At 36.7% G+C, this 22444-nt stretch overlaps 1 protein-coding gene across 2 annotated transcripts in view; it reads left to right on the top strand.

Annotated features, from left to right (window-relative positions):
• Positions 1-22090, top strand: part of STK3 (serine/threonine kinase 3) — a 132821-nt gene extending 110731 nt beyond the window's left edge. Inside the window, exon 12 of one of the 2 annotated variants that reach the window (XR_014953013.1) lies at positions 18762-18904. Coding sequence is in view for 1 of the 2 variants with exons in the window: in XM_021529418.3 (XP_021385093.1) it covers positions 18762-18920 (159 nt within the window). In the remaining variant the exon portion in view is untranslated. Of the gene's footprint in view, positions 1-18761 lie in introns of both variants that reach the window. The other variant, XM_021529418.3, reaches the window with a different exon arrangement.
• Positions 22091-22444: the final 354 nt, after the last annotated feature.

Here is a 22444-nt window from a genome sequence, read left to right as displayed (position 1 = left end):
TTATTGTACTGTACACAAAACTTTGTATTCAACTGCTCTGTGTGTTGACTTTAGCTGTGATACAGAGATATCTGTATAACATTTTTCTTTTAGGAGAAATAAATGCATTAAATATGTTTTGCTCATAGGTAGGAACGTCATTATCCAGCCTCTATGACTTCCATGTTAAACAAAATTCAGGCTCCAGGGTGTTTTCTCTGAAAGGTCGTTGGAAAGGTGAGGAGCAGAGATGAAATGATATCATCTCATGTTTACATTCATTATACAGTGCAGTAGTGGGTTGACCTACGGGAAAATAGATCCTACATTTGAATTCCTTCATAACTTCCTAAGTCAATTGTTAGTTCCTTCTGCTGGAGGGAATTTTTGAAAACCATGTAAAACTGGCAGAAATTTAGCTATTACTGTACACAGGTTTTGAGGACTTTGGACTATTTATATTGTGCAACACTTCAGCAGTATTGTTACAAGCAGAATAGTAAAAAAAAAAAAAAAACCAAAAGTAGAACAAGTTTCTATCATAATCTGTGCTGAATTTTTATCTAATGTGCTTTAGTTTTCTTAGACGTTTCAATTAATCTGCATGTAATCTCTGTTGGAGGACACTGGCACTATGCCATACAACTACTTTTTAAATTTTCCAACATTAACTGCCCATTTCTGTTTCTCCATCTCTTCATAATTCTGTTCAGGAGCTTTTCTGTGCCTAAAATTTTCCTTAAGGCTAGAACTGACACAAATTGTTCTATTCTTATCTGTTTCTATGGCATTTCATCCTTTATTGCCTGGTATTTTCTTACACAATTTTTCTATGGTTGTTATGGCAACATTAAATAACAAATCTGTTAATTTTCAAATTATATTGCTTTCAAAATGTTATATGATATTATGTTGGTGAGAAAGAGGTGCAATATTTTCAGCATTATAAAGCAAATTAATGTGATTAATTAATTTACCTTGTAGTTTTGCAATGTGGCTGCTTCTAGGCAACTTATTATGCACTGTGATTCTACTTAGGGAAGTATAAATAGAATACATTTGTTGAAGTAGGAGATACTGTTAAATTGCTGAAAATACTCCTTTGCTATTATTATTCTAATGGTCAGGATCTGGTAATCGTGACTGGCATTCTAACAAAATCATCACTACCCAGATTAGTAGGCATTTAGTTCATAATTACTAGGATTCCTTGTGGAATACAGATCATCAAATTACATAAATACACTCCCAGAATGGAAGATATTTGGAGCCATTAATGTTAAAAATCAACAGAATAAGATCTTTCTCTTAGACTGTATTTAAATCAATAAGAGATACTGATAGAGGAAAGAGGAATATGGTTAGAGATTGAAATGGGTAAGAATCTAAAACTTCTTGCAAATGGATTATAGAGTCAGAATCAGTAATGAAAATGGAAGCAAAGTTACCACTTTTACAATATTGACTGATGGACCAGTTCCATTAATTTTTTTGTATGCAACTTGGTAATGTTGCTACTTTAAAATACCTCTTCCTATGCTTTGGATTCTAAAATATTGTGAAGTCATTATTTGCATTTTGTGTTTTTTAATGGAGCATTTGGTGAATTGGACATTCACTGTAACAAAATAATTTTAAAAATTTTTCTCTAATGTATTTGATTTTACAGCATTGTGAATTCTCACAATTTATACAGTACTTATACTTTGAACTTCGTGCACGTAGGTGTGTGTGTGAGATGAAGTTAGGACTATTATAATGAAAACTTTACCTTTTCAGTGATGTCAAAAAAACCAACAAGACATGTCTATAGCATTCTTCATGTCTATAGCATTCTTAAATTACTCAGGTAATTTCTGTGGTGGTAGGATGTTGGGACATTGAGACTTGGATTGCACTCTGATTTCAGACTGTAAGAATGCAAGTCTTAAAGACATTAAACAGAAAAAGTATAGTTTTTCCTCCATCAGACCTGAGCTGGCATTGTGTTTCTCAAAGGAAAAAACAATTGGTTAGTGAGTCCACTACTCAATACGTGGTGTAATTCAGCACAAAGCTGTGGCAGCTTTTCAGAAGGTGGTGGCTTAATGCCAAAAGCAACTTCTCTGTCACTGATAGAATCTACCCAGAAAATAATTTGAGCTTCAAATGAAAACACATCTCTCTGGGTGACAAGGGGAGACAATACTAGTACTGGGGATTCTAAAATAATTACATTTTTGAGGTTCTTAGGATTTGCTGCTGTAAGTTAATGCCAGGTTTTAAACTGTCTGAGCTACTGTTGTTTTCTGTTTGAGATGGGATGTAGAAGTTATAAAGATACTGATGATTCCTCTGCATTCCTGCATCCTTCTGACACATAAGGTGAATTTCTTTTGTATCAATTCCATAATGTAGGCTGTATATTTACATCTTTCTTAGAGTAGGGGTTTTTTGAGACAGTAAATCCTAGTGCTCATATCCAGACATGTGCAATAACTGGATCAAGAAATAACCCATGTGCATTGTTAAATTAATATTTAAAGTCCAGGACAGATAGGCAGTTTTTTGACACTAAACTTATGTTTCCTGCATCTATTTAAGCTCATGCATATCCTTCAGATCTGTTGGTGATAAGGGAGTTATTCACCCTTATTTTATTCTTACAAACTGAACAATGACACTTAATACATGACCAGTCCTATAAATTTGTACTCTGTCTGCCTTCAGAGTTGTATCTTTGAATGCAGGATACCATTCAAACTGAGGAATAATTGTTCTGTAAGCAGAAACCCCAGTGATGTACTCGAAATAAATTGTGAGGGCATTTAATAACCTTTATTTTGGAAAGGCACTGCTATGAAGTTGGTCAAAGATACTAAACTGCTTTTACAAGGCACTGCGAACTGAAATACATGGGGGTTTTGGCTTTTAGTCATAATTTTATTTAAAGCTGAGCCTATGAACTGTATAGCAGCTGGCTGCATTGAGCATGGATTTTGTTTGAGTAATGACACCTTGCATTGGAGGAATACATTTATCTAGCTCACATTTTTCTTGTGCTTTTTATGTGGTCTAGGAATGTGCTGGGTGGGAGTTAACATTATTTCCTGCCCTGATAGTTAAGTTTGGAAATAATATAGGTGATGCCTTTGGTTCTACTTCAGTTTCCAAACTGTAAACACAAAAGCAATTCTAAAACCTGTGTTGAATTCCCAACAGTTTTTCTTGAGAGGGATCTAGACTAGAAGCTACAGACACTAGAAGTTTACCAATGTTCTACACTTGAACGTTACCAGTGTTTTCATTGTTCATATACTATGCAGTATATCAGCTATGCAGTGGATAAGATTTTATGATTGTTTTCTTTTTCTTTATGGATTTTTAAGTCTAGAAAATGGAGCCCTTAATTGAACCCTAGATAATCATTCCAGAGATGGATTGGAATACTGGCAGAGAGGCCATAAAGATTCTACTGAGATGTGATTTGCATGCTGAGAGTCTGTAGAGCTCGTACATTCCTGAGTTTGGGCTATGTCATCGTCATCATTCACTCCAGAGGTGCAGAGGGGAAAGAGTGAGCACTCTAAATTTGAATGGGGATTCATGAACAGCATTGGCACAAAAGCTTGTACAGTACCTGTTAGCCTTGAATAGTGAGTCAAAATTATATCTGCAGATTATGGACTAAAAAACCTAATTAAATAAACTAGCATTGCTCTGTTCTCTGTGAGAAAGCAAATAGATAAATACTCTGTAGACCTTCCTAGGAAAGAATTCTGTGAAGGTAAGAAAGAGCTGTGCTAATTGTTGACTTGATTGCACTGATGTTTGAGTCACAGACAAAATGTTTGATAATAAATTACTTCGTTGGCACATGATTTTGGCAGTTCTAGACCAGTAAGTGAATATGCTACTGAATCTTAATTAATAACTGTAGTTTTGAAATTCATAGAGAGTGAGCATCACACTTCTCACAAAGGTGGATTGTGTTTTAGAGACTAGATTTAGATTATGGTTGAGTGTACTGTTCAGTGTCTAGATTCCCTGGACTTCTTGTTCATTAAGATGAGTGGTCTATTGTTGTTAACTTAGTGTTGCTTTTAGTCGTATGTTGGTACATGGAACTCTTGATTAATGTGTGTTGACATGATCAATTATCAGTGATTATCTTGTTCTGTATTTTCAGGATATTTTTTAGTATATTATTTCCAATAGAGTTGTCTACTAAATGTTTGTAAAATAAGAGATACTGTATATTGTTTAAAAGCTGCTAGCTAAGTGGTGTTATTCATAGATTATCCCTTTTCTGTATTTGTTCACTTATTTTAGATTTAATTTAGTCTTGATTAAAAGCAAACTAGTAGATGTCTGCTAGATTTAGCCCATCATACTAGTGGATTTCATCAGGTTCATTGATAGAGTTCATTCATTATGTGTTTTCCGAGGCTGGTGCATTTTGACAAAAGAAAAACCAAATCCTTAATGAACCAGCTGAAATTCTGTAGTGCCTGATTGGCATGATTTATAGATAGGACTTCAATGGAAGGCAGCATCAGGAAAAGTTAATAAACTGTTGTTTTGGTATAAAGAGATTTTTTAAAAATCTGCTCAGTTCTTAAGCCTGAACAATTTTAATCAATTTTCATAACATTAAAACTTCCATCAGAATTGAGATCTCCATTCCCTGTGGTTCAGGAAGCTGCTGAATGCCATGCAAGAGTGGAACAGTACCCTTCCCCTTTGAGGGTGCCGTGGGCAAGGATGCTGCTATTAGGCACCCAAATCTTTTAGGAAAACTGAGAACCACATCAAGCTAAATACTGTGAAGCACATCAGACTAAATAGTAGTCAAGTAGTTCTGGCAGGGGGAAAAGGATTTCCAGAAAATATTTGAGGAAGGAATAAAGAACTTTTGAGGAATTGTGGACTGAGGCACATTCTTTAAAAGCCAGCAGTGCTTCTCTTTGATCTTTAGAAGAGAAAGCTTGGTGCTGTCTGGCAAAGATGCTACAGGCTGGGGGATTGATTCTAGCCTTGCAGTTCACTGCAGTCAGTCCCTATGTGCAGCATCCATGGGCTGTGTGTTGGTGCTTAAGCAAGCTCAGGGTGTGTTTGGCTGTCATCCTCCTCCAATCCCTCTCCCAAGGTGGTAACCTGCAGTCCTTCCTGAGGCAGGGTTCTCCTCCCTGCCACGATTAACAGCTACATCTTTCTGCTTAGCCCAGTCTTTACTGAATTGCTGCAAGTTCAGATTCCACAATTTCTGATGTTTTGGAGGCCTCTTTCAACTGATGTCTCAGTTTTCTTGGGAGTTTTTTGCTGCCTTTTCTTTATTTTCTTCTTTTTCCCAGTGATTAATAAACCTGGCAATTATTGCTCATAAATTACCCTGAGTTTTTGGACTATAGGATTTTTTTGTCTGTCTTATATCAGTAGTGATTGAAACTCATCCTCTCCCATATGTGACTTCCGGAAAGCATTATATAAACCCTAACAAAGAGTATGTCTATAATTTTTATATTTATTAAAGATAATTTTTTATTTTTGTAGGTTCTTTCTGAATTGACTGTTCTAAACTAAACTGAGTTTTCTTCCTTATAAAGAATATAACTAAATCAAGGTTTTCCAGCAAATAAGATACCAATTGTTATGTGCATTTTGGGTTTGGGGGTTGCATGTCTCTTCCAACAAACTTTCCTTGTTAGGAATATTTAGTTTTATTGGTTTAGTTTTGAGTATCAACCTTTTATGCTTCTCAGAAGATTGGGATTCACTTGTATTATCCCTCACTAGGGACAATAAGGTTTGGTTTTTAAAATTCTTTTAGCCTCTTGCATTGCTCTTCAGATTAAATGCTTTTCTCAGTCTGAGGGTTATTGTTGTGCATACATTGTGTATCAAAACTTACTATTAAATGAGTTTGCATTTTTCTTTCTATTTTAAAAATAATCTTAAATGTACTATTGAGGTAAAATAGCTTTAAAATATATCATTATATATTCAATGAATTTTTAGATTTTAATACAGCTTTTTTTAGCCTCAAGACTTCTACTTCAAGTTACTTATATCTTTACTTCTCACTATATTTTTGTATTTACTAAATGCTTCAGCAAAACTAGGAGTATCTTTCATTTTTAAATTTATCTTTACAGTGTTTTGTTGTCTTAAACAAACAGGGTTTTTAAAATGTTTCTCATTCCCTAATAGCTTATATCTTTGTTCTTAAAACAACTTGCATTTATGTATAGATTAGTAGAATTTTACAAAAATAAAATACTGTCATTTTCTGAATATTTTTTAAATGTTTTTTTCATGGAAGAATCAGATGTAAGGGAGACAGTGGCAAAAACTTTTGGATATGAAGGTGTCGTAGTTTGACATGGAAAGATAATTTTTCCCGGAAAGAAGAGGTCAATTTAAATATTAACCAATTGAAAGTAAACACGCCTCTGAGAACACAGAGGGGTTGAAAGCAGAATTCCCAGGAGAACTCGCTCTTTTTAGTTCCGGTCAGCATGCAGTGCAGACCTTCCCCCGCCCAGCCACGAGTTGGGTGGGGGAGGGGAAGCCCATGGCCTGAGAAAAGTAAGCCGAAAGCCCCAAGGGTAGTGAAAAGACTAGAACCAGACTGGCCCCTGCAGATAGAAAGGTAGAAGAAATCTGGGATGTCTCCATTTCCCCCCCCAGAGTTCCTCTCCCGAGAGGGAGAGAGAAAGCTGCAAAAAAGGAGGAGCGGGGGGAGCTGCTGCAAGGTGCCCAGTGTGTAAGAGTTACTAGATGTCCGGGCATCGAGCCATCCTGAAAGTTCGGACTTTTAACCCTTCCTTGAGAAATAAAAGCTTTGTAAATTTTCCTTTCCCCTCCTCGGTTTGAAAGAGAGGAAGAGGAACACCTTAGACCCTGGGATGGGATGTTGGAAGGAAGAATTCTAGATGAGAGAGAGACAAAGAGTGGCTTTTGGCTGGACTTTTCCGTGTTAGCCACAACCTGAACCAATCTTCTCCTTCAAGAAAGACTGTGTTTTGAGAAGATGCCAGTGAGTCAAGAGACCTGCTTCAGCTGAAAAAAAGACAAAAGTGGAGTGAACAAAGAAAAGATTAGGGAGTTTGTGGTAGCGGCCCCTTGCCCTGGAAAAAAAAAAGAAGAGAAAAAGATTTCTGTTCTTGAGCCCTCGGCCCCAGGGGAAAATGGGGGGGACTCTGGTCCCAAAAAATGAAAAACTGAACTGTTATTTTCTCCCCTCTTAGCAAGACATCCTTAAAAAAAAAAATCCTAAAAGCAGTAACCATCCATGCATTAGTAGTAAAAGCACTGTGCATAGAAAAGAAAAAAATCACCATAGCAAACTTTTTCTCCGGGCGGTGCCATGTGTGACATAGAAACACAGAATGTAAAGCTGTGTTTCTTAGGGGGTCTGTGGCACAAGAAAGACTCTGTTCCCTTGATAAACTGAATATCGATTGCTTAGAAAGTGGAAACCTAATTAGAGTCCAGATTGTGTCTCACTGTAGTTTGTTAGAGTTAGGTGGTGGGGAGAAGAATGTTTTGCAAAGTTTTCATTTAAATCTTTGTGTGATTTTTTTCCCTTCTTTAATTTTCTCTTTTCTTTTGTAGTGGTAGTTTAATAAAGTTTTTTTCCTGTTATCAAGTTTGGGCCTGCTTTGCTCTATTCTAGATTCCACTTCACAGCATTCAAAGTAGAGATCACATTTTCATGAGAGCACTGGCATTGTGCCAGTGTCAAACCATGACATTTGGTTCCCTGACCGGGAAATCGATCAAATAAAATAAAATAAGATAAGATAAGATAAAATAAAATAAAATAAAATAAGATAATATGGTAATAAGGTGAATGCTGTGAAATGGGATCAAGAAAAATAAGAGCAAAGCATGTGTTGAGTTTTGAAATGAATTGGAGTGAAAATTTAATGTAAATTGCTGTTTTATGTAAAATGTGTTAAATATAATTTTAATAATAATTTTTTTTTTTATAGTCTGTGTTCTCAGAGGCGAAGAATAAAATGTCGTAGTTTAACACAGAAAAATAATTTTTCCCGAAAAAAAAAAATCAATTTAAATATTAACCAATTAAAAATAAACACGCCTCTGAGAACACAGAAAAATTAAAAACAAAATTCCCAAAAGAACTCACTCTTTTTAATTCCAGTCAGCATACAATGCAAACCTTCCCCCGCCCAGCCACGAGCTGGGTGGGGGAGGGGAAGCCCATAGCCTAAAAAAAATAAGCCAAAAGCCCCAAAAGTAGTAAAAAGACTAAAGCCAAACTAGCCCCTGCAAATAAAAAAGTAAAAAAAATCTGGGATGTCTCCATTTCCCCCCCCAGAATTCCTCTCCCGAGAGGGAGAGAGAAAGCTGCAAAAAAAGAGGAGCGGGGGGAGCTACTGCAAAGTGCCCAGTATATAAAAATTACTAAATATCCGAACATCGAACCATCCTAAAAGTTCGAACTTTTAACCCTTCCTTAAAAAATAAAAACTTTATAAATTTTCCTTTCCCCTCCTCAGTTTAAAAGAAAAAAAAAAAAACACCTTAGACCCTAAAATAAAATATTAAAAAAAAAAATTCTAAATGAAAAAAAGACAAAAAATAACTTTTGACTAAACTTTTCCGTATTAACCACAACCTAAACCAATCTTCTCCTTCAAAAAAAACTATATTTTAAAAAAATACCAATAAATCAAAAAACCTGCTTCAGCTAAAAAAAAAACAAAAATAAAATAAACAAAAAAAAAATTAAAAAGTTTGTAATAACAACCCCTTGCCCTGAAAAAAAAAAAAAAAAAAAAAAATTTCTGTTCTTAAGCCCTCAGCCCCAGGGGAAAATGGGGGGGACTCTGGTCCCAAAAAATAAAAAACTAAACTGTTATTTTCTCCCCTCTTAGCAAAACATCCTTAAAAAAAAAAATCCTAAAAACAATAACCATCCATATCCATACATTAATAATAAAAACACTGTACATAAAAAAAAAAAAAATCACCATAGCAAACTTTTTCTCCGAGCAATGCCATGTATAACATAGAAACACAGAATATAAAGCTGTGTTTCTTAAGGGGTCTGTGGCACAAAAAAAACTCTGTTCCCTTAATAAACTAAATATCAATTGCTTAAAAAATAAAAACCTAATTAAAGTCCAAATTGTGTCTCACTATAGTTTATTAAAGTTAAATAGTAAGAAGAAGAATGTTTTGCAAAGTTTTCATTTAAATCTTTGTGTAATTTTTTTCCCTTCTTTAATTTTCTCTTTTCTTTTATAGTAATAGTTTAATAAAATTTTTTTCCTGTTATCAAGTTTAAGCCTGCTTTGCTCTATTCTAAATTCCACTTCACAGCATTCAAAGTAAAGATCACATTTTCATGAAAGCACTGGCATTGTGCCAGTGTCAAACCATAACAGAAGGCAATATTTGGATTTATGCAGCTGAATGACAGCTGCAGTAGCTGAAATGTGATATAGTGAATTCAGGGACACCATAAGATACCTGCTGATAGCTGAGCTCAGGATGAACAATAATTTAGAAGCACTTGCCCTGGAGAGCTATGGATTAATAAAGATAAAATACTGACATTTTGATGCTACTTACTTGCTACACTAAGAGCTTTAAATAAAGAGTCCCTTTTCCCTTTAAACTGCAATATCTTTGCTTGGTAATATTTGAAAGGATGTTTTGGGTGTTATTTTGGTTTTTTTTCCTTCTGCTGTTTTTTTTTCCCTACAAAAACAGGAAGGGGCTGGGGGAAAATCCAACATATTTTTAGATTAGGTGTAGTAGCTACTTTGCCATCAACACTGTGTGGATATATTTGCAATGAAGTTTAAACAGCATGATGAGTATCCAGATGGAGTGTTTTTCCTAATCTTTAGCTTATTTACTCTATTGGGAGCTTCCATAAACATTTATAGTATTCTTCAGGACAAACTGTACAATTAAGCTTCAGATTCCTGGTATAGAAAATCACAGGATGTAAAAAAGCCACCAAGATTTTCTCTAAGGGATTCCAAACTGTGAATTTTTGCCTGTGATACTCAAAAAGTAATTTTTTTAATGTCTGTGATGGATGATGAAATTCCAAAGAGAAGGTGATAGCAAATTGAAGTGTCATGCTTCAGTAGACCCTAGCATGTACTGTAACAATACACCCTGTGTAAATGACATGGGAGAGATTGGTAGGATTTTTTTCCTTCTGTACACTTAGATTTATTTTTTACATTTTCTATGAGATACTAAGGATTTGATCACGAATGTACTTATTAATGGATGTTTACTGGCTTCAGAGTTTTTGAGATACATTGCTTCAGTTTATTTCCCTGTATTCAGTCTCTTTCATGGTGAAAGCTGTACGCCTTCTAGCTACAAGAACACCGCATGCTACAGTAGGTAAAGCCAATGTAAACTATATTTGAAATGCTGAGGATATGATAAATCATCAATGCACACTGTGTTACTGTCTTGTCAGGAACTGGGTAATATTGCAACAGACATTACTGCTAATTTTACACTGCTGTTCATGATAAGCTGTGCTTTTCTTTAGATTTCAGTTCCAATAATCAGGATTGTTCATTAAAGTTTTTGACTACGAGATTTTTTCCCCCTGAGCTTTTCAGCCTTTTTAATTGCAGAAATATTTAGATTTTAGCTACTTCCTGATGACTTAGAAATGAAAGGGAAAATAAAAAGACACTTCCCTTCTCTTAAAAACATCTTATTTTAGGAATCTAATTTTAAGGGCAATTTAATGAAAGTAAATGATTCAGCTAATGATTTTTGTATTTTAGTACTGGCAGTATTTAATGTGCTTGAAGGAGAGCCCTGGGCACTATTCAAAAAAGCTTAGATAGTATAAACTAATAATATAAACTAATGCTACAGAAAAGTCTGCTTTGTTCCTAGTGGTGATTTCTATTGAAATGTCACTTTGAAGCTGAGAAAAATCTCCTAGAGCTGAAAAATATTGATGGTGCTAAGATATAGCTTTGTGTTGCTAAAATTACGTACAGCTTTAATGTTAGAGCAGAGAGAATTCTACAAGTGAAAATAGGAATTAATCATAGAGAGGCTAAATACAATTTTATCCCTTAAAAACATTTAAAAAATACATATTTAGTTTTCTCGTATATGCTTATTTTACCTCCCAAGATACTTAAGTTAACTGCAGTCCTGTGGAATTAACTTTGGCTTTTGACAGTTGTCAGTCCTTCACTCCTCTAAATTGTTACAGTAAATGAGGTCCTTTTTATATTTGTATAACTTCGTGTATTGCAACAAGCATTCTTGCTCTTCAGACACTGTGAAATAAACACTCTCACTTCATTCTCCGTCCCAGTTTTTCTTGTGACTGATATGCTCACTGCAGGGACAGCAGGGGTGAGGATGGCAGCAAGTCAGAGCTGTGCTGTGTGGTCAGTGGGTGCCTGAGACAGCTCATCCTCACCTGGCACTGCTTAGGCAGGGTCAGCAGGATTTGCTGTGTAAGCAAAACGTAAAGCAGTTCTCCTCCTGTTGCTGCATGGAAGCAGCTGAACAGACAATACTAGCTGGGGAGCATTTCCTTGCACACAAGCCTGTGACAATGTTTTCACTAGTGAGATTCACAGATTTTGGATGTGAATTCATAGTAGAGATAAATTGGGTAGAAAGACCCATCTTGTACCTTTTGGATTCTGACTCAATTTTAACTTTTTAGACCAGTAAAAAAAGAAAGATCTTGAAGCCATCAGTGGAGCTCATTCCACTAGAGGAAAGTCTGCTCAACAGAGGGAAGTGAACAGCTGGAGAGAAAAGTTTCTGTTACCTTAAACCACTAACACACAAGGCAATCCAAGATATGCACTGGTTAAATCTTAGAAGGTGCTATGGGCATCCCTCTTTTACAATTGCCATTGATGCAATAACTGTTGTTAGCCATTCTGTTGATAAGTCATACTGTAAGAATTGCTAGGATCACAACAATAGATGACTCAGAATATAGTATTAACAGTCCATATTTTTTTAATCAAAGGCCCCTATAAGGCATGTTGCATGTAAGATTCATTTAAGCAGTTGCTAGGAAAAATTTGGTTTTTCAAGTAAACGCAACAAATTTGATAGAGATTGCTTTTTGACTGAATATCTGTTTTCTTAACAATTTAAACCCTGAAAATGTATTTACTTGTTTTTGTTGCACCAGCTTAATAGCAGTATTTCATAATTTACTTTGATAGACTGGAGGTTTGCAATGGTAACTCTTGCATTATGGAATTAATAATGAAATCTACTTTTATCATATTGAAAACATGATTGGCATAATGGTTTTATTTACCTCTCTTGCTGTCCAGAATGGATTAAGATTATAGTGTTCTATATCCACCACAATTTTGGCTTCTGCCCTCTGAACAGATTGGATGGCTACAGATATGAGCTTGCCAGGTGTGGCTGTTGAGTTCAGACCTCCTCACCTAAATCCATGGACTGCAAGCACCATGAAGTATCTTAGATACTTGGTCCATCTTTCTGGCTTTTGTGCTGGATACATGTGGAATCCAGTAGTCAGGATTTACATTGTACTCTTTGACTTAACAACTTCTGAGAGTCCATTTTTTATTGTACTTTATCTCCTTCCTTCTGAGCTTATTATTGCTCAGAACTTAGGTCTGTAGACAGGAATGCACACCTATTTTCCAAGTGCCTCTTTTGGCCAGAATTTTCATCAGTATGGTTTGATGAGGATTGTAAACAAACTACACAAGATAGTGTGGATCCTCCTGCAGGCAGTAGTAATGATTGCAAGTAATTATTCTTTGGTTTGCTGAAAATAGTGATCCAAATGAACCTGGTCCATATGGAATGCAGGAAGTTAGACCAAAAGACAAAAAGGTAAAACTTGTTGCACTTCCCTTGCAGAAGGTTGGTTCTGGGAGGCGAGTGCATCAGTGTGTGAGGGAAGAGTTCTTTGTGTGTCACTGAAGACAAAAAAACACCAATCACCTGAAACTAGCAGTGACCAGAGTAATAATGTTTTTGGAATAGATGTATTTGGTTTGTGTGGCCATGTTTTGGTAGCTGGGTGGCTTCTGTGAGAAGCTGCCAAAGCTTCTCCCATGTTCAGCAGAGCCAGTGCCAGCCAGCTCTGGGCCTGCTGCTGGCCAAGGCTGAGCCGGTTGGGAATGGTGGTAACGCCTCTGTGATAACGTATTTAAGAAGGAAAAAAAAGGTATTGCCTGTGGTAATTGTGGCCAGAGAAGAGCAGAATGAGACTCTGTTGGGCCAGCAACTCTGCAGACACCAAAGTCAGGGGAGAAGTGAGGGAGGAGGTTCCAACTCCAGGCACTGGAGCTGAGGTTCCCCTGCAGCCTCTGGTGAGGTGACTGTGCCCTTCATGGAGGTAGATGATGATGCAGAAATCCACCTGCAGCCCATGGAGAAGACCCACCTAGAGCATGTGGATGCCAGAAAGAGATCTGTGAATCTGCAGGAGGCCCGTGCTGGAGCAGGCTCCTGGTGGGGACTTTAAGACCTGTGGAGAGAGGAGCCCATGCTGGAGCAGGTTTCCTGCTAGGACTTGTGATCCTGTGTGTTACTCATGCTGGAGAAGCCTGTCCTGGAAGGCCTATACTTCATGGAAGAGTGACCCACATTGCAACAGTTTGTGCACACTGATGCCCATGGGATGGACTCACATAGGGGAAGTTTGTGAAGGACTTTCTCCCATGGGACGGACCCCACGCTGGAGCAGTGGAAGGACAACTCTCCCTGAGCAGCACCAGAAACAACATGTGATAAACTGATCAAAATCTCCATTCCCTGTCTCCCTCTGCCAGTGGGGGAAGGAGGTATAGCTGGGAAGGAGGGAGAGGTGGAGGGAAAGTGTTTTTAAAATTACTGACTTCTTGTTATCATGCTCTGATTTTGTTATTAGTAAATTTAATTAGTATCTTTGATTCAGTTATGTTTGGCCCACAATAGAGTTTGGTGAGTGGTCTGTCCCAGACCTTATCTCAGCTTGAGAATCTTTGTTCTATTTTCTCTCTTCTGTCCAGTTGCAGGAGGGACTGAGCAGCTTTGGTGAGTGCCTAGCACCCAGACAGGGTCAGCCCACTACAAGGAAGTATTCTGATGACACACTAATTTGCACTGTATTCAACAAACCTTGCGTGATCATGCTGGGTTATTTTAAACCCCTGGGCTGATCAGCAGTGGCTCCTACCACCTTCACACCCTTCACACAAGGGCAGTATGCCTGTCTGTGGAGCACTGGTAGCTCTGACCTGTGCTCTGATGGCGACTGGAACACTTCTTGCCTGGAGCTGCCTCAACTTTCAGATTTTTACTGTATCCCAGCGTAATGAGGACAGTCACATTAAAAAAAAAAAGCTTGCTAATGATTCCTTATCTGTTCTGCTCCTTTTTAACATCTACATATAGCCTTTCCTGGAAAACGCTCTAACGTATTACAAATAAGATGAAAAATTAGCAAGGAGGAGTTAAATGATTGGTCCCATTTGCTAGAAGTTTGAGATAAAGTGTACCAAGTTTCCAGACTTACTCCCAAGTGTGTGGCTGAGTTGCCTTTTCTAAATATTATAACTGAAAATTTTAGTTCAGTTAGGTTAGTTATGCTTTTATTCTATTTGTCCCATCTTAGGTTGGTGCTGCTGAAAGATACTTCAGCCACTGGAAACTTGGGTCGATGGAGCTCCTTTCTGAAAGGTTGCCTTCTACCAGGATTTCCCCCTGGATCAGGGAGAAGTGAAGGTGGAGGCAGGAGCTGCTGGCACTCAGCTTGCAGCACTGGGAGCTTTTGTCCTGTAAGGATGACTGTTGTCTGGTCTCTTCATAGGCAAAATTGATTTTCCTTGCTCTAGCAAAGCAGAGAATTTAATTGAGGCTTCTTTGCCTGTGACTGTGTCTTGAGAATGCATCAGCTTTGAGGAGAAATTATTTAATGTCATCTGGCCCTGGTGGTGTTTGACTTGCTTGTTTGTTTTGCTTCCCTTATGCATTGCAGCTTTCTTTAATTAATAGGTTAACAAATACGTCTTCAAGGAGAAAAGTTTTATCTTTGTACACCTAATCTTTCCTCTGGAAAACTGGGTAAGAGTACTCACTCTAAAAGGCGTTGTCTGTGTGTGGCATTGTAAGTTGGAGTTTGGACTATTGCTTTCCCAAATCCCAGATGTGATTACCTGGTAAAGTAAAGGGTCCTGGTGAAGGCAAATGCTGCTGCCAGAAACTCCACTAAGACCTCTGTCTTGGAAGTGGCCCATCCTGACACTAAGTACTGTTTCTTGGGTGGTTGTGGGTGTTTGATCTCTGAAAGGACATGATCCAGTCTATTATGTTGAGTGGCAGGAATAGAATTATCTATTATTGTCACTCAAATGCTATCCTGATTACAATGGTAATTGTAACAATTCATTACAGTTAACAGCTTTTTAAAAGCTACTGAAATAAAATTTGAAGCCTTTCTGAATTCTTGTAGCTTGTGCAACTGAATGCTTCCCTCTCCCTTCCCATTAATGTCAGTAGCCCCAGTAGTTACTGCTACAAGCTACTTGGTGAATTATTTATGGCAGTTTAAATTGCAAACTGTTTGCAAGTGGAAGTAAATGAATGCTGAGCTCTATTGCTTCAAGAATTTGAACCAAAATATTTATTCATGCAGGGCAATAAATTACATAGGAGTAATGAAATATTTTGTTTGAGATATTTCTACACATCTTATTTGATATATTTGCTGTTGCATTCAGTGTTTGGATTATTGCAGGCTTTTAGGGTTTGTGAGGTAATACCTATAGCACAGCAGAAGTCAAAGAAATATATTTTTAAATTTGCCAAGGAAACATATATGTGCACATACACAGACACATAATTTCCCAGATTCAGCTATGGCTGATTAAGTGATTTTCTCATCCGATGTCAGGTGAGTCCTTCCTAACTCTTCTGTTTTCTGTGACTTCCTTCCTTTAAATGTCCTGAATATCAGCCATTCATATAGATGAGTACTGTGGCTATCTGGATCTCCTGGGAGATGTCTGAGATAATTCTGAAAGATTCTTGGTCTCTGGCTTAAAAAATTCATTTTCTTTATATTTTAATATTCATCCCAGCTGTCTGTGAGCTTTAAAGAGTAGTTAATTCTGTTTGCTGGCTCAGTTTCTTGATTGAAATTTAAATAAAAACTCACCCACCACATTCTTCTCTGCTAATTTATGAAAAAATGTTTTTCAGAGCAGAATAATTATGTGATTACATTAGTTGGAGTCTATTCTGTGCAGTTTAAGCCTGATGTCTACAATGGTGACTGACAGAGAATAAGTGGCTGTCCAGAGTGGCCAAGAGTGGGTAGGGACTCCATTACTGGCAGTTCTCACAAAACACACGCACGAGATTATTCAGTGTCTGCCTTAGGCATGTGCAAGTCTGTGGAGCCCCAAATGCATTATTCCTGTCACACGTGGGTTTATTGCTCCTCTCATCTGTGCTGTGTTGGGATCAGTTTAACAGTGGAGTTGGCACTGACATCTCTTCCCATTATACTTAAAATCTCTGACACTTAATTCCTCTAAGAGTATCTTCACTGAAAAATGTGTCACGTGCCAGTTACATATATCAATGAGCTAAAAATTAAATCAAATTATGCACACTTAATCTTTTATTTCTCTGCAAATGAAAAGGTCTTGTTCTGCAGAAATCTTGGTGACTGAGGAATTCCTTTCCCCCATCCTTTTTTGTATATGTCAGATGGGAGGAGTGCAGTAAAATGAATGATATTTGATGCCTTGGGAGGCAACTCTTCATAAGGAGAAGAGTCTTTGGGAAAGGGCAAGGGGGAGCAAACAGAATGTCACAAGGAGGGCAACAGGGATGGTGGTGAACGTCTGGAGGGGAAGCCATATGAAGAATAACTGAAGTCACTTGGTCTGTTCAGCCTGGAGGACACTGAGGGGAGATCTCACTGCGATCTACAACTTCCTCATGAGGGAAAGAGGAGGAGCAGGCACTGATTTCTTCTTTGTGGTGCCCAGTGACAGAACCCAAGGGAATGGCCTGAAGTTGTATCAGAAGAGGTTTAGGTTGGACATTTCAAAAGGTTCTTCACCCAGAGGCTGGTTGGGCACTGGAACAGCTCCCCAGGGAAGTGATCACAGTACCAAGCCTGAAAGAGCTAAAGAACCATTTGAATAATGTTCCTCAGGTGCCTGATGTGACTCTTGGGGCTGTACTGCACAGGGCCAGGAGTTGGACATTGATGATCCTTGTGGGTTCCTTCCAGCTTGGCATATTTTGTGATTCTTTAAGATCAACGTTGCTGAACACATCTGTAGTCTCATACAGATCTTGGGATCTTTGGTCCTCAAAGAGATTTTGACATGTGGGGTTTAATTCTCTTCTTCATTAAGAGCCTTATGGTTAACATGATGTTGCATGAAAATCATGTCTTTTCCATATGGTTTGTCACACATTTCTGATATGCCCAGTCTTTTTATTATGACTTTAAATTCTTTGTTTATTGTGTGCAGTGTGGTCTGTTAGTAGAAGTCATAATGCTGGGGTTTGGACTGTATGTAGCAGGATGTATTGCTAATTTATATGCCTCGATTGCTGATAAAAATAAAGATCAAAAGTAGCAGTTAATTCCTCAGGGAAAACAAATCAGATTGTGTTGATAGAAGCCTGCCCTAGATTCATGAATGAAGTATTGACTCATTGGTAGTTGATTCAGAAAAGTATTTTTTTTTACTAATGAGTTAGGTAGTGTGCTTGTTTGCAATGTTGGAGAATTTGCAAACAAAATAAAGATTAGCCCTTTTGTAAGAAGAAATTATATGTGCTACTTGAAATTTCCTGACTGTTTTTCACACTGGTGAAGAATAATGGCACATGGGTAATTCTAACAAAAGAGAAATGCAGAATGGCACTAAATTACATCAGGAAAAAAAAAACATAGGCCAGACAAAAAATGCATTTCAAATGCAGACCATTCCCTGCAGTAGCAGGTGGAGTAGTAGTGCCCAATGTGCCCCAATATCTGACAAGATTTCAACCTTTGTGGGCAGCAGCCAGCAAGGCAGTGAAGTCATTTACTTGTTGTATGATAACTCACTTGTAACAAGTGAAATCTAATGAACTGTTACACATTCTGAGAAAATATTTTTGGAGAGAAAAGAACTTGGTCAAAGGAAACCCACTATGAATTCAGTTAGTTATTTAATATATTACTTAAAATACTGTTAGCAAATTGTTTTGAGTAGTTCTGACAGCAGTCTGTTGAGGAAGGTGCCTTGTCATTCTTATCAGAAAGTATCACTAAATATCTGTCAAGAGTATTACAGCAGCAGTGTATTTTTCAGGCTTCTATATAAAGTTCAATAAAAAGTATTTGGTTATGCAATATAAACTATATACATGAGTATATATATATATGTATTTGTATTCTGTGGCATGCTTTTTCAGCCTAATAAGTCAAACTACTGCCCTGAAATTATTTGTGATTTATTTCCAAGGTTTGCAAAGTTTTGTTTTTTTTTTTTCTTAAGTTAAATGTACTATGTGTGTTTGCTTTCATAGGCTTTTATTTACTATGGAGCATACTAAGACTTCTGGCTGTATCAACAGTTGTGTATATATATATATATATATACACACACACACATATATATATATATACACATATACTCTTAAGTGTGTAAAAACCCTGCAGCTGTAAATTAAAGCTGTAAATGAAAGGCAATGATTTTCTTTTTTGTTGAAAAGTTTCTAATATTTTTTGTGGGATTATTTTTTGTTTGGTTGTTTTGCAGTTAAAAAACCTGAGTTTAGAAGAATTACAGATGAGATTAAAGGCTTTGGACCCTATGATGGAACGAGAAATTGAGGAGCTTCGTCAGAGGTACACTGCAAAAAGGCAACCTATCCTAGATGCAATGGATGCGAAGAAACGGAGACAGCAAAATTTCTGAGTTTGTTTTCCTTTCAAACATAATACTAGGAGTCAGTGTGGACACTGGTAACTTTGTAAGTCAGAAGGAATTTGATTATGAATTTTCAAAAATCCAATCTGTTAAATTTTCCTTCACAAGCAGTGACAATTGCAGCAGTCAAGAATATTCATATGGTGTTCTGCAAAGGCAGCAAAACACTTTACCACTTGTTTGCATTTTCAAATGTTCAATGTAATAGAAGTTTAATCTGTTACTTCCCAATCTTTTTCAGGTGTGTAGTGATAACTTGGTGTTGTACACTGGGAATTGTGTTTTGGAGCACCTGGAATGATTTCTTGATTGTGCAACACTACCGAGCCTTATATTACAATGTATTTTTCTCCCACTCAGTAGTATATTTATTATGTAATCTTTGGTTATCCTATTTATTTTATGCCTATTTTCTGTTGGGAAGTATTAAGATAATATTGTGGAGAGCAGAGTCAAATTAGATAAACTTGCTATTGTAGTATAATTAAAAGCTGCTCACCACTGTATTATCTTTTAATACTCCAATTTCAACACGTATCCTGATTCAGAACAGCAGTTGAACATGTAACCAGCCCATTCATAGCAGTAAAATTTGGGAATAAAGTAATAGGCACGTGTTTTTCTGCTCCCCTGAATCAGGAACTGTTGTAGTTGAGTAGTACAGTTGTTACACTACAGAGCATTCTTTGAGAGAGGATTCTGTCATTTGTACGCACACTGAGTCAGCTGTCATTAAACAAGAAAACAAGTGCCTAATGAGTTTTAATTTTTGTTATTCAGGAGAAGCAATACTTACAGTCACTCCATAAGTGTAAACTTCCAATTGCTATTGCAATTCTGACCAGTATAAACCTCTATTTTGCACCGTAGTTTTATAATGAAGTAACAGCTACACTTTCTGGATATGTTTTTTGTTTCATTTGGGGTTTTTTAAATCACTGTTTTGAGGGGAGAGGGGAATTATTAGTGCTTTGGGATTTGTTTGTTTTCATATTGTAGCTACAAAGGGATAGTAATTTAAAAACCAAAGAAAATAAATTGAATACTTATATTTAACAAGTATAGAAAAGAAACAACATTTAATAGTGTTCTGGGACGTTTGTCCTGCAATTGCTAAACATTCAAAATTCCTATAGTCTTCTGTTGCTAGATTTTGGGGACTCAGAAATGCAGGACCAAGCTCTTAATAGCTTTTACAAGTTCTTGTCTGGTTTATGTAGTGGAATATCTATTGGTGGAATTTACAACATTGTCAGAAATACTTCAGACTTTCCAGAAAATGTGATCCACTCTCTGAACAATCTACTGTGTTCTCTATTGAAATATTTACTACCGTTGCCTTGTATGTAAATAACCTCACTGTGATAGTCATACTTCTTCAAACAATACAGCTGAAAAGATATTTACATTAAGCCTTCAGCTGTTAAGCTTTTAATGGTGACTACTGTATGGGCATCTTCTGTTAAACGTTTTCTGGAAGTTAGTAATCATCTCATACCTCTTAACATTATTTGTCAACATATGTGGACCATTTAGATGGAATAGTGCCTATTTTGGAAATGATGCATTATGTCACAAAGCTTATGCCAATGGAAACAAAAAGTTCTTACAGGATCAGCATTCTACAGCCTTGCTGGTACCAGTACTTGGGTTTGAGCCGTATACAGCCATTGATGTCCATGTCATTCTCTGTGTGTTTGCATGCACACCACACTCTAAGATGTAAACCCTAGAGGCAAATAAATCTTAACTGTGGTTATTAGAACGTCCTTATCCTCAGCTCTCTTCATACTTCTCAAGAGCAATGACCATTCCTTGTGAAAATGCAAGAACACAGAAGATCCATAAAAATTACTTTAGGCAAGATAAAACGCACCTGGTAGTCATACGCCTCACATTTATACAACTAAATGATGTAAAGTAAAAAAATGGTATAAACATATCACTGTGTCATTAGATTATAATCATAATGCAGGAAAAAAATAACAGTACCAACTTCCCCCTATTACTATGGTTCTTATTTATTTAAAGTAATTTCTACTACTTAAACTTTCTGTTCTCAAAAACTCAAAGGTGTGTGTGCATACATCGATTTGCATGATATACACACATATATATTTGTACCTATATATATATATATATATATATATATAAGAGAAATTATAGAACAGGTTTAGACCATCAGGAGAGGAACCTAGCTTGCCTTTTCTTGGTGTGCCTTTTAAGCAAAGTGTCATTGTCTAGACACTCTTACGTGCATCCTCAGCAGCTAGATTTTCCCTTACTCTAAAACTTTTCACAACAAAAAGAAGTCTTTGAGTTTGAGTAATGTGGCTTTACAGTGAAAAGGATCACAAATTTCTTATTTTGTGTGTTCTGAAGACTTCAGTAATGAGATACCCTAAAGATGAATTGTGTATCCCAAGGGATTCCAATGAAAGGCTATTTTAGACTAGAGCTGTTGCAGTCTGATATCTGAAAGCTATCAGAAGGTAAATGACATCCTTTTTTTCTATCCTGATGTGTCTGCATAGAAACAACTGAGACTTTGTGCACATGCATGCACACAGAAATGGAATATATATGCATGAGAAAAAAATCTGAATGCCATAATAAAAACAATAAAACAAGCTACTTAAAAGGGTGAAAAATAGCGTCTGATGCACTGTAAACTGGGTAGGTACATGATATTTGTGACCAAAGAATACTTTCATGAATTAATATGAAATTAGTATGTTGCCATTCTGGTATGGTGCAAACTGCAGTCAGTGTAAAAGCTGCCTTGGGCTTAGGAAGCCAACATATGGACTCCTGAATCTTCTGCAAGCATTAACATTGTACTCAGAGATGGATGCAACTTATTTTTTTATTCCTCTGTTTATGTAAATGAATCAAATAATCCATGTTGTTGATGACACATCTTTACTGGAGGATGAGCATCTCTGTAAAGGAAAGCCAATTAATAAGATATTTTAAAAGAAAGCCTTGCAGGAAATCTAATAGAACTACTGACAAGTTAACCTTCAATAAGATTTTAACCAAGCAATTTCTTGTTTGCTTCTGACTTTGTATGTTTAGGTTTAGTAAGTTAAAACAATTTTGGAAAATCATTGCTTATTACTAAACATTTTTAATAAAAGCTAATTTTTCCTGTATAATTGTTGACTTGTTCATTCTAACTGAAGCAAAATTATCGTAATAGTAACCATTCATGTTCATTTCCATAGTCATCCCTCATGTTTTGTTTCCTTTCTGTAACACTGTGAGCACTGAAACCCACATTTCTCTAAGTCAGCTCTGGAAAGGACTTTTCCAGATCACAACAGTGCTGCAGGAACTAGAAGTCTGAGGATCCCATGAAAATGGATCAGGCCAGAAATCCTTAGTACTCTGCAATCTGATGTTGCTGAAGGCCTAATCCTGAGACAGCTGAGCACCACTCAAATATCTTGGCTGTCTTCTTAGACATCCTTTACTTGGAGGTGCTAGTGGACATAAGCAGTGTGAGTTGT

This window comes from Lonchura striata, chromosome 2, assembly GCF_050655825.1.
Source record: "Lonchura striata isolate lonStrDom1 chromosome 2, ASM5065582v1, whole genome shotgun sequence".
NCBI classification, from domain to species: domain Eukaryota; kingdom Metazoa; phylum Chordata; class Aves; order Passeriformes; family Estrildidae; genus Lonchura; species Lonchura striata.
Note: the sequence above shows the minus strand (reverse complement) of the source record. Positions and strands in the feature narration are given on the sequence as shown.